Source organism: Betta splendens, chromosome 2 (genome assembly GCF_900634795.4).
Source record: "Betta splendens chromosome 2, fBetSpl5.4, whole genome shotgun sequence".
NCBI classification, from domain to species: Eukaryota; Metazoa; Chordata; class Actinopteri; order Anabantiformes; family Osphronemidae; genus Betta; species Betta splendens.
The window spans coordinates 18,003,008-18,015,733 of NC_040882.2; the positions used below are offsets into that span (position 1 = coordinate 18,003,008).

Genomic DNA, 12,726 nt, shown 5'->3' on the forward strand with positions numbered 1-12,726 from the left:
CTTAAATTGATATTAAACCTGTTAGTAGACTTTTACATTAGCTTCCTTATGTGTTTGCAAAGTGTGCCAACAGTCACTGGATGCAAAGCATAGCATTCATGAGGCACATATGTATTTTATTTATGTATCAACATGAAATTATTTTTATTTTTGTAGGTTAATGACTAAATCTGAACCCGTGCTATTTTTCTCTAGGCTGTGTCTGTAGATATTCAGCATCTGTGTGTTGTGTCTGACAGTTTTCTTTTGGTTGCTTCAGGTTAATCTCTTTTCTATAATACATTTCTAGTCATTTCTGCTCTAGTTTTCTGAGACAGTGTTGTTTTGACAGCATGATAAATTGTTCTAGTCATGGAACGATCTGTTGCTCTTCATTTACTATAAGGGAAATTTCATTTATGTGAAGGTATTTTATATTGCGATAGCACTTTGATACATCTATATAATCCAATGAGTAGAGTTTTTTGTTCGATGTGTTATGAAACATTGCATTCAACATAAAATGATGAAATGCATGAACACCCTGTTCTTTGTATGTTATTTTCACTGAGCTGTGAATGATCGTGAAACTGTTTAGGCAGATAAGACGTCACATCTTGACTCCCTGGCAACAATATAGATATTAAGGGAAGCAGAGAGAGAGTCACCTGGTTGTCACTGTCACAGTCTGTTCAAAGCCAAAGTCTGGACAAATAATGGAACCAACCAGGTTCCTCCTAAAAAGAGAAAGCTCTCCTCCAACCATCAGACGTTTCCAGGTGACTAATGCTGAGGCACCGCTGGGATTTGAACTCAGGACCTCTTGTCTTAGACAAACACTTTGACCAGATAAAACCAGAGCTATGAGTCGCTTCCTTAGTCCTGTTTGAATGCTTTTATTTCCATCAGCGCTGAACACAAACTCATCACAAAGGTCATTGGACGAACTAATCAGCGTTTGTTAAACTCACATAAAATAACAACATGTCAAACAGGTTTAAACGTTTGTTGATCAGAAGTAAAATCAATAAACACTGTGCTCCTCAGATGGTGGACAGACGTGAGGACGTGTCGCTGGAGCGCACAGACGAGTACACAACATCTGGATCTGCTGGAAGCGCTGGACACAAACGCGGGGATGTTGTGAAGATGGTGTGTGGATCACTGTCTGTCCCTCTGTTTGTTTGCAGCCCACCTCTCCTGCTGCTCGGCCTGATGATTACTTCGTTATAAGTCACCTCCTCGAAGCAGACCGACGCTCTGTGTTTGTCTGGAAACGCAACCATCATCATCGTCCATAATCTGACACAGTCAAAAGATTTGGTGCTTTTAAACTGCTGATTTCTTTATCAGTAATTATCAACTCATCTAGTTCATGACAGACAGAGTTGTTTGTTCTGCCTTTAGCTGCAACCTTAAGGTTTATACACTAAGACTCAACAGAAAGTGTCAAAGTTTGTGCTCGTCAGGTACAGTGTAAACAGCAGCACCTGGTTTATGTTTGTATGTCACCTGCTTTAAACTGCTGCTTTTCATGTTTTAACTTATGGTTAAATGTAGAACCGTCCTGCTCGTACCTCAGGAAGGAGTCGAGGCGTTTACACACTACGGCCACACGGTGGCAGCACTGAACAGAACGGAGACGCTGTTCACAGGGACACGTTTATTCTTATTATAAAAGAAAAACTCTTGATCCTTATGGAATTCACTCCTCGGTTCACTACGTCTTCTTCTGTACGGTCGTTGTTAAACACACCAGCTGAGTTCAGGTACGATAATATTTGTAAATATTTACTGAATTTCTTTTCTTAGAATTATATCAGGTTTACATTTGACAAAAACAAAGACTAAATACTTTTTTGATCTAATCTTGTTTCTTATTATTATTTGTATTATTTATAGTGTACTTGTTTTAGATATTTCTGCCTTTGTCCATTAATTAAATTATTTTATGTCTTTTTTAAAATTTCAAATAATTCATTCAAAATGAAAATAGAAAAAAAGCACTGGTTATTCGTTTAAATATTTTCACATAATGTTTAATTGTCTTTATTTATGATATTCTTGGTTTTTTTTGTTCTATATTTTTGCTTTACATTGTGAACAGATAAAAATAATTAACTAATGGTAACAACACGGTCATGGAACTGAACGTTTTAAAGTCAACAATGAGGCTTTAAAGACTTGACACATAACTTCCTGTGACCGTGCAGGTTTTGCAGAACTCACCTGTCTCAGCTTTGGGTTTCATCCCGACGCACCGCTGCACCAGCAAAACCAACAAAACAAGGCACAAGAATCAAACCAAACATAAGTGGAATAACCCAGTAGACAAAGAGAGGAGGAGACGAGGAGTCAGGAGGCAAGGGAGGACCGCCTAGAGTGGAGGAGGACGAGGGAGGAGAGAAGCTTTGATCTGCTGCAGTGACCGAGGTTAGTGGAGACAAGACGGGCGTCTCTGGGATGAACAGAATCAAAGAGGTTCAGAATGATGTTTCCTGTTCCTTATATTTCATGTGAGTTGAATCCTGACCTGAGACATGGATCCAGCTGGACGGAGACTCTCCAGAAGCCTCGATGCTGCATTTATAAACTCCTTCATCAGACTTGGTGACGTGGTGGATGGTCATGTGACCCGTGGGCTCAGTCCTGATGAGGGAGCCGTCTTTATAGAAATCAGCTGGCAGTTCGGAGGGAGGGCTCTTTGTTTGACAGTGCAGAGTGACATCATGTCCCTCCATCACAGGGAGGACAGGGCTCTGCAGGATCACAGATCCACCTCAACACAGAGACAAACCACAGCATTTCATCGTGTCCACACAGACGCATCAGCACTAACTCCACAGTCTGATCTCACCTGAGACACTGATGCTGCTGCTGCTGCTGCTGCTGGAGCCAGAGCTGGACTCGCACCAGTAAACACCACTGTCCCACGGGAGGATGTAGCTGATGGTGCAGAAGAAAGCATCAAGTTTTCCCCAATCAGCTCCACACGCAGCTCTGGTTTCTCTGCTCGTGTTCCGCGTCACCGTCCATCCAGCAGATCCGTCGTCGTCCTCACAGCTGAGATTCATGAACTGGTGTTCAAAGAGCTGAGAGCTGCTGGGACTCACAGTGAGACGGGCTGTGGAGGTTAAAATGAGACTAAGGAGAAGAAAACTGAAGAAGAAAACTGAAGAAAAAGAAGAAGAAGAAGAAGAAGAAGAAGTGAAAAAATGAAGAAGAAGAAGATACTGACCCTGGTTTGTGCAGCACAGCAGTGAGCTCATGACTGAAATAAAACCAGATTCACACGTTTTAAGACCGTTTTAGAGCTTTAACACTCTAACACAAAGATCCTTAAGGTTTGATGCTTGGACACATTGGAACGCTGCACCTACATTCACCTCCTCATGTTCATCTCGTCTATTTATATGTTTGTTCCAATCTCTACTCTAAATAAGCCACACGGTTCCAGACGTGGTCGGTTGCATCATATCCGATCACAGTAAAACAGGAATTGATAATTTCACATTAATTTGCTAATGAATCATCTGTGTGATTGATTCCTGAAGGATTGAATACTTCCGAACCTGAACCGTCCCATTAACTGAGGAGTTTCAGCTGCAGCATCTGAGACCAGATGGATCCGTACGCGCATGGATCCGGTTCTGACCCGGTGTCACAGCGATCGGACCTGCTTCTACTCACCGAGCAGCCACCAGGAGCCTGTTCCCTCCATCTGAGCTGAGTCACTGTGTCCTCGCCTTCAGAAACCAAAACCCGACCGTCCTCCTTCCTGTGCTTGACCTTTGTCTGGTGGTTTCTGTGGAAAGTCATCTGCAGCTTCTCTGCGCTGACGTTCGTTGACTGGAGGAAACGTCCAGAAGAGCAGACGTTGAGCTGGAAATCACAGCAGTCAGTTACTAACACTCACTGATGGAAATGAGGCCTTTTGGTTTCAATGTCTCCACTGAAGCCGACCCGACGAGGACCCGTCTCATCACTGAGCTGATCATGAGTTCTGATCTAGGCCACACGACCTCTTCCTCTCTGAATGTAACTACTGTACGCTGTGGTTTGGGTCGCCTCCATCTGGGTCTACGTGACCCAAAAACCAGCTCACTCCAGTTCACCTCAAAAACAAAACAACCTTCAACCCTCCAGGGCGTTCGACCATCTGCCTCCCCCGGCTGGAGGTGAGAGAGGAGAGACGACCACCCACAGCTTCAGACTCACTAAAGGGTTTGTGCGGGTCCAGCACCACTGCTCATAGTGGACCAGCCTCAGCTCGGTTCCTTCCAGGTAAAATGATCAAAGGTCTCAGTGATGAGGTCCACTCTGCGTTTCCTCCTGTTATATCCTGTTGGTTATAAGTATAACCATGAATATATAAAGATACTGTATATACAGTATTTACCTGGTGTTTGTGGGTTGTGTTATTTTTACCTTTGATAGAACATGTGTATAACTTAGAATGAAGGTTGTGTAACCTAAATACATGTAAACAGACCTAAACAACTGAAAATAAAGAAATGAATTTTAGTCTATTTGTTGTTAATTTCTTGTTAATGTCGTCGTGTTTCCTGTTAATGTTTTTGTGTTTCTTGTTAATGTCGTTGTGTTTTGTCTTTTTGTTTGTTTGTGACTTGCACTTCAGGGCCACCGTACAGTATGTTTCAGTTGCAGGCCGCTGCAGGTATGAAGGGACCGGCGAAGTTAAACAAGCTACAGTGTTTTCAGGCCAATAAATAAAATTATTACTACTGGAAAAAAGTTTAATATTTAAGTTTAATTAACACATTAAAAGAACATTAAAAAAGACGATGTTACAGTAAACTTACTGCTCACAGTAAAAATTAAAGTAAATCAATGATTGTTACATTAAAGCTGCAGCATCACTTCTGTTGGGAAGCTTAACATTGTGCATTATTTAGCTCATAGTTGTTGAAACATCCTGCAGTTAATAAATTCAAAAAATATGTACAGTATATGTACAGTTCATGTTTTGTATAGCAAATGGTTGTTTATGTTTTGGTTTATAAATTACACTGTAAACATTTGGTTTTATTTACAGAATTAAAGGAAAACAACAACATGGACTCATCAGATATCTAACAATTTGTTATTCAACTACTTTACTTTAAATAAGTTCTACTGATGAATCACATCTGCAGAATAAGTGGTCACACTAAGCTACATGGCTACATCGTAGCCAAAAGATGTTCCAGGTTTGACCTGAGAATAAACAGGTTCATCAGTGGCTGCAGCAGAAGGTTTTCCTGTCAACAGAGAAGTGATTTAGCTGGTTTGTTGTAATGTGATGATAAGGCACGATCATATACTAAACGACTGTAACTGCACATCTGATTTCATTCATGTTTCTTTTAATAAACACTGTATGTATTTTACTGTGTTTGTACAATGTACTGACCTTTGACCCTCTTTCTCCTGTCCTTGTTGTGTTTGACCTGGACGTAGAGCAGAGCATCGTCTGACACAGAACAAACATCTGTGTGACATAAAGTTGATGGATGAACAAGCTGCTCTGGTGTTTTTAAAAACCAACAGATGCCTCAACAATAATTAGCAATAAATACAAAAACATGAAACTTTATTGTTAAAGACAGATGTAGATGCGAGAACATATAAGTGAGTTTTATTAACCACATTAGTGTACGATTGGTCAGTGGTTCATAAACATTAACCCATAATATACTGTAAAACCTGGCTCTGATAATTTACTGCAGCTTGAAGCTCAGCTCTACCTGCAGGTCGTATCTTCAGGTCAGAGTAGACTGAGCTCTCTGCTGGTTTATGCTGCCTTCCTGTTAAAACAAACATCCATGAAGAAGAAACGATCACCTCTACAGGTACTGAGGACAAAACATCTTCCTCTGGTGCCACTAGTAATACTCACTGTTCTTTTCAAATGATTTCAGTTCAATGACAGAATATGTGACATCCTCATCTGAAACATACATGATTTATTATTAATCACATGGAGTTTAGCTTTGACTTGAGCTTCCATGAATCAGAGTAAAACCATATTATGTTGACGTTACTGTACCTTTTCCAGAGTCATTCACAGATTCATAGATACGAGCCTCAGCTACAGAGAAACAACACAATAATAACAATTACTTAAAGCATTAACACCTTTGTAAACTAAGCTTCCTAAGATAACAGTGGCTTAGGAACCTGACCAAACTCTGGAACAATATTAATACTATAAATAATACTGGATTCCTCCTGTAGAGGAGTTTAACTGTATTTCAAAAACATTACTGATAAACTTCACATGGCTTCTACTGTATTTAGTCAAATGGCTAAAGAGCACATTCCTTTAAAAAACAGGTTCCAACATCATCATCAGTCTAAATGAGAAGAACAGTCATTACGCTGGTTTTGATTCTGGCTGACACTGGTAGTTGTGTTGGAGGTCCATACGGTTCCTGACTGAGTTGGCCTGAAGAGAAATACACAGTTAATACAGAGGTTTAGAGTCCTGCTGGTAAATTAGGATGAGGAGACAGTGACCTGACCTGATAAAACATGAACCTGTAAGTAAAACAAAAAACAAATGATTACACTGTTGTGAACTCTAACCCTGCTACAGTTATTCCAGTAAGAGAAGAAGATCATCTCACCCTTGGACCGTCTGAAACGACATGAAAGGAGCAGAAGAAGAAAAAGCAGACCGGCTCCACAAACAAGTCCAACAACCAACATTACAGGAACGTTTCCATTGCTTGACTTCGAAGCTTTGATGAATAATAAATATTGAATAAATGCATTATTATATAAAATATCTCAAAGCAATACACACATGCAGTGTGACATACTGTATGATTATAGTATCATCTTCCTTAGACAAAAAATGAGATCCAAATGTGTTATTTCAGCCTCACCGTTCACTGCCATCCAGCTCTGTGGAGACTCTGTTCCTTGGTACCAACACTTGTAGAAACCTTCATGTGACTTTGACACTGCAGAGATGTTCAGCTCTACTCTGCTGTCGTTTTGGATCAGTTGCTCATTGTGATAGAAAAACACACTGGAAGCTTTTTGTCCTGTCTTCAACTTACAGCTCAGACTCACAGAGAGTCCCTCAGTCACAGGACGGACAGGACTCATCAGGATCAAACCTGCATCTGGACGACAGTCACAGGAAGATTCAGTGGAGCAGAAGAAGAAAACTATTATCAGATATCATATTAAACCACATAATACAGTAAGATGTTACAAATGCTTTAAATGAATGAAAACAATCAAACTCACCATGAACAGTGATGTTGACTGAGTTACTGAAGTGTCCTGATCCAGACTCACACCAGAACACTGCAGAACCAGACTGTGATGTGATGATGTCACATCTGGATCCAGATGTTGTCCAGTTGGAGCAGGATGACAGGAAGCCTCCTTCAGGAAACCTCCTGACTCTCCACTCAGTAGAGTTTCCCTCACAGCTCAGTGACACAGAGTCACGGGTGAAGTGTTGAACTGTGTCAGGACTCACTGTGAGAGACGCTGACGGATCAACATCTGAACAACAACAACACATATAACAACACATACACAACAATCATATCATCATATTCCCACTCAGTGTCTCTTCTTTCCTCCATCTCACATCTGATAGAGATCGTCTCTCCATACAACAACAACTGAGTCCGGTTGGGATGAAGAGTCACAAACACCTTGTTTGAACCTTAGACAAACTGACAACTGGAAAACTCTCATCAAGTCAACGATGAATTACCTGATACAATTAAATCGATGGTTCCACTGGTTTTTATGTGGTTTGTTTTCCTGTGGACTCTAAAACACTGGTATCTACCACTGTCTCCTGTAGACAGAGAAGCTATTTCTCCTCCATCTTTGATGAGTCTGGTTTCCCAGTCAGTGCGTTTGTCGTCGTGAAGTTCACAGACTCTCCAGTAAAATACCTGGACCTGCTGGGGTCAAGGGTCAACACAGCACCTGGAACCCAGCAGCAACACAAGGCACCACATCATTAACATTATGAAATGTTACACATTGAATGGCTTTGTGTGGACTGATGTAGAATTTAAACACAATTACCAAATGTTCATAAATAATATGAGGAGTTAAAATTTCAGTGAATTATTAGATAATGTATTAAAAGATAAAAATATAAAATATGTGATCTGAAATATTAAATCTCAACTCACCTGATACTGTCAGTGCAGCAGCTTCACTCCACCGTGTTGAAGAATATGGGTAGTGACTGTTTGTTCCTCTGCACCTGTAGCCACTGCTGAACGCAGACATTGTCCAGGGATTAGTGACTGTTCTCTGTGTGATTGTTTGTCCACTGGTTGTTTTCCAGTCATAAACCCACTGAGTGTCTCCACCTCCCTGGATCTCACATCTAACAGTGATCTGACCTCTGATCACCTGAGTCCAGTCCAGTTGCAGACTCACAGACACAGAATTAGAATCTGAAACAAACACAAATGTTAAATTAAAAAAAAACAACATAAAAAAAACATCAAACACAATAAACAAACTAACAAGTTATCATGATGGTGACATCATCACTGTTATAAGTGTAAACAGCTGGTTCCCCTCTTCTTCCTTTGCACATGTATTTTCCTCCTCGTGTGACTCTGATTTCTTTGTTGTCTCCATCAGCTGCTGGTGTCACATAACCACCATGTTAAATAAAGTCAGAGCTGCTGACGTACTCACAGAATAATGACAGTACACAGAGCAAAGTCAGCTCCATCTTCACATCCACAGACACTGTCGCTGTAGAGGAATGACAGCAAACACTAAGACACAAGCTACGTATGTATTGAATCAATAAACACACATTTAACTGAGCGTAGCTGCAGGATTTATTCAGTTGTGTTTACAGTTTTTAACTTTAGCTGCTGTAGTTGCGATAAAACTGTTAATTTAAATACATCAACTCTTCACTTCCTCTTTCCACATAAAACGTGTGGTTTCCATTGCAAGTGTCGCTAACAAAAGCATGTCATGTAAGATATAGTTAATATATATTATCTAATGATTTAATACATTATTTCTTAACCTAAAATTGATTGTAAACTATGAAACAAACATGTCAAATTTTGAGTTTGAGTCAGCGACTCACAGTGAAGACGTGTGTGAAGAAGGAGCCAGAGTCAGATAACTGAGCTTCATAAACACACATGTCATTCTAAAAGCAGACACTTTGACACATTATCAGTCTTTCAAAGAAGTGATGCCTCCTAAATAAAGCTTCATACAATAAAGAGATAAGAATGAAGATAATGATCACATTTCTACAATTATCACATCAGACATGAAAGAGGAAGTTTCATACATGACTAAACACATTTGTAGAACATCAGCAACCTGGAGAACAGTTAGTGCTTGTGTCTCATACAGACCAGAACCAATTAACCAGGTGGGAGATTGTGGAGCAAAGCAGAGATGAGGAGCAGCAGGACAGTGGTGTCTAATTCAATAACACAATGTAACATGTCACACTCAGACTTTATGCAGACGCTTGCAAGCGATGCACTTCCTCATTATTCTGACACCACTACTGCACCTCACTAGTGTCACCAGTGTGTCGCCTCCAGCACAGACTCTATCCTACATTAAAGTCTTCCTCAATTATAATAAGTACTGGTTTACACCCACATTAAATCAGTTTTAACAACATTAAACCTTAATATTTACCATCAGTTTCTACTGGTAGGATCAGTTTTTTCGTTTTAACAGCATTGAGAGAAATAATTTTCCTCAGATTTCACATTGCCACTTTGCTATTTAACACATGAAAAAAGTTGAAATTTTATGTTTTATTTCATGTTCTAATCCATGTTTATGAAATCATGTCAATTTGTGATGACATTATTTTTATGTTTTTAAGTCCCTGACTCAGTGACAGAGAACGCGCGTTTGTCCATTAGTCGAACTAGAGTTGTTTCTCGCCCCTTGTGGTCTCTTATTGACAATACAGGTCATTACAGTAATGTTTTATTAGATCGTGTCCTTTTGCTGTTTGATCGCATTATTTAAAAAACCTCTGACCTCTACAGTCAGTCGAGGTTTTTCTACTTTAAAACCTTCCTACAGACATCAAAGTCTGTTTCACTTTGGACCAGAACATCTCCACATTTTTGGTACATTCCTGTACTAATGTTAAATAAAAATGTAAAAGTAAAAAAGCTATAACAACACTTGGCACCTTTGTGTCTCCACTACATTACTGTGCTGTGAACTGAGGTACTGAGTGTAGAGTCAATGCTTCATTCATCTACCGTCACTGCTTTTCATGTTTCCACCTCACTGTGATCTCTATGCACCACTTAGACACAGTTACTGCTGCTCTACATGTTTAGAAGTCGTATGACACAGAATCCTAAACACTTACATCAGACATGTTGGACACACATTCACACTACGACTGGTTAACCTTGTCTGGATGGTGAGAAGGAGACAAAGCACAAGGACAGAAAACACACACACACAGAGAACAGGCAACGTCCACACAGAAAACTGAGCCCATGTATAAACCCAGTCAGTCCAAACTGAGTAAAAAACATACCATGATCATGAACACGTCCTCACACTTCATCACGTACACACACGTACGATGCTCAGACTAAATGTCAAATAAAAACCTATTAATGTAGTAAGTGAAACATTAGACACTTAGACACATTAGTATCAGGTTTTGGCCTTGTTTCCTGTTTTATTTTGTAACACTTCCGGTTTCTGTTCATTGTGTTAGATTCCGCTTTTGTTTTTGAAGGGACTTAGTTGTCATGTTTTTGGTTCCAGTTTTACTTCCTGTTTTATGTTGAAGGACTTCCGGTTTTTGTTCATGTCACAGCTGTTTCCTGTCACTCCCAGTTCACCATGTACACCTGTCTCAGATCAGTAATCAGCCACCCGGATTTAAGCACCAGTAGTCACCACAGTTATCCGCCAGATCGTTGCACGCATGTCGTCACCTTCCAGCAGTACTCGTTCAGCTCAAACTGGTCTTCGACCCTGTTTCTGTTTTCCCGCTGTTTCTCGCCTGATCCCGACCGGTATTGTAGACTTGCTTCTTGCTGCTGAACCTTGCTTGCTACTGGACCTGACTAAGCCTGCTGATTTGGACACGTAATTCTGCGCCTTCTGTTACTGAACCACGCCCGTTACCGAACCTGATTACACCTGCTCCCTTTGTGCCTCTATCCCGTGCTTATCCGTGTATGACCTTGACTGCTTGTGACTTCGATTGCTGGAATAAATCTCATTTTTTCACCACCTGTTAGTATTTAAGTCATGCCTTTTGTTTCACCTGTTGCTGGTGTGTACGCGGTCGTAAGCTCGAAAACTACGCCAAGGTTACGTTAAGTTAAAGAAAGGAGTTTGAAGACGTGGAGGTTTTGTTTTCTTTCTGATGTCCTGTCCTTTGTTCATCTGTGTTTAGGTTGTTGCCCGTTAGGAACCGAACTTATTTAACTTTGATTATTTTTATTTAGTCGTCTCCAGTGATTCTCTTGTGTTTCATGTTTAGGATTTTGCCCTTTAGAAACTGAGCATATTTGTAGTAGTGTTTAGTTTTCCTGCATAGCAGTGGTCTTTAGTTCTCATGTTTTTTTGCACTTAGTCCTGCCTTGCAGTGACTTCATGTTTGTATTCAATAAATCATTTTATGTTAAGCTGTACTTCCTGTGTTTGGGTCGTGCGTCTGGGGTCTTTCCTGTTTTATACCCTCCGACCTGGTCTGTGGATGCAGCCAGGTGAGCGTAACGGTTCATTAGAGAACCCAGCGTTCAGTAGCGCGAGAAGGTCGCAGCGTAGTGCCGTGTGCACAAAGGCCGTAGTGCCGTATTCCCTCCGCTCCGTGAGAGCCATACAGTAGGTGGTGGTGGCTACACTATACTGTAGCTGTGGTGTGGGCAGTGTGGTTTCCCACGGTCTTGTTGACAGGTCAGATTCTTCCAGAGTCATTACAGCTTTGGCTTGATGAAGCTGTGGAGACACACACCTGAGAACAGACAACAACCACAGTGTGACACAGGAAGTACAACATCAGGATTGGTGACATCATCTACACAACAAACTACAATGACCATAATCACTCCAACAACTTCTTCTAGGGAAAATATAACTAATAATTTTTATATCACTCCACAAATCAACTATAATCTTACTATTCTCTTTTTCAGTAATTATAAGCTCCACCACCTGTAGCGGTACTTCAGAAATTACCACAACGATCAAGTTTATAATCACACAAATTGTTCCTTCCACCTCGTTTTTGCACAAGCCAACACAACAGTACAGTTAAATACTTCCACACCAAATAGTGCAACAACCAGTTCTAGTGTCCTTACGACACCCACGCTTCAGAGCACAGCCTTGAGTACAGTGATCCCTGTTTCTTCAAAATCCATATCACAAACTACAACCAACAGCCAAAATAATGCTTCTAACACAACAACACAACGTTTACTGGGCCGGCAACAAGTCCGTCATCTTCAACAGTTCAACCACTTCAACAAGGAATGTATGTTCTGAGGAGACTTACAGTAGGTCCTTTAACGTCTGCAGCACAGCATAAAACACTAATTATTTAAATAATTAAATTTTAATGCTCAACACACAAAGGGTTTTAAAAAGTCTTGTTTATTCTATCAGATATAACAGTGACTGTATCTAATGGCAGTGTGTGTTTCCTTCTCCAGCTTGAAGAAGAACTGCTGAGACGAGGGCTTCCAGCAAACATCACTATTCTCCTCATTCGTA

General features: G+C 40.5%; 2 protein-coding genes across 3 annotated transcripts in view; both read right to left on the reverse strand.

Moving 5' to 3' along the window:
• Nucleotides 1-855: 855 nt before the first annotated feature.
• On the reverse strand, nt 856-4,244 carry LOC114867041 (sialoadhesin-like). 2 transcript variants are annotated; one of them, XM_055506950.1, is made up of 6 exons: nt 3,670-4,244; nt 3,218-3,250; nt 2,837-3,103; nt 2,513-2,758; nt 2,209-2,437; nt 1,113-1,249 (listed from the first exon to the last, which is right to left on the reverse strand). In XM_055506950.1, the coding sequence occupies exons 1-5, from the start codon at nt 3,698-3,700 to the stop codon at nt 2,214-2,216; spliced, it is 801 nt and encodes a 266-aa protein (XP_055362925.1). In that variant the 5' UTR covers nt 3,701-4,244; the 3' UTR covers nt 1,113-1,249; nt 2,209-2,213. The 2 variants fall into 2 exon arrangements, with proteins under 2 accessions (XP_029025178.3, XP_055362925.1); XM_029169345.3 differs by lacking the exon at nt 2,209-2,437 and having other exon boundaries at nt 856-1,249; nt 3,670-4,239.
• Nucleotides 4,245-4,785: 541 nt separating this feature from the next.
• The window catches only part of LOC114851109 (basement membrane-specific heparan sulfate proteoglycan core protein-like), a 134,247-nt gene continuing 126,306 nt past the window's right edge, over nt 4,786-12,726 (reverse strand). The window contains exons 33-36 of the mRNA XM_055506925.1: nt 5,879-5,929; nt 5,727-5,786; nt 5,393-5,452; nt 4,786-5,240 (exon numbers count right to left, since the gene is read on the reverse strand). Of these exons, the coding sequence (XP_055362900.1) occupies nt 5,155-5,240; nt 5,393-5,452; nt 5,727-5,786; nt 5,879-5,929 (257 nt within the window). The 3' untranslated portion in view covers nt 4,786-5,154. The remainder of the gene's footprint in view (nt 5,241-5,392; nt 5,453-5,726; nt 5,787-5,878; nt 5,930-12,726) is intronic.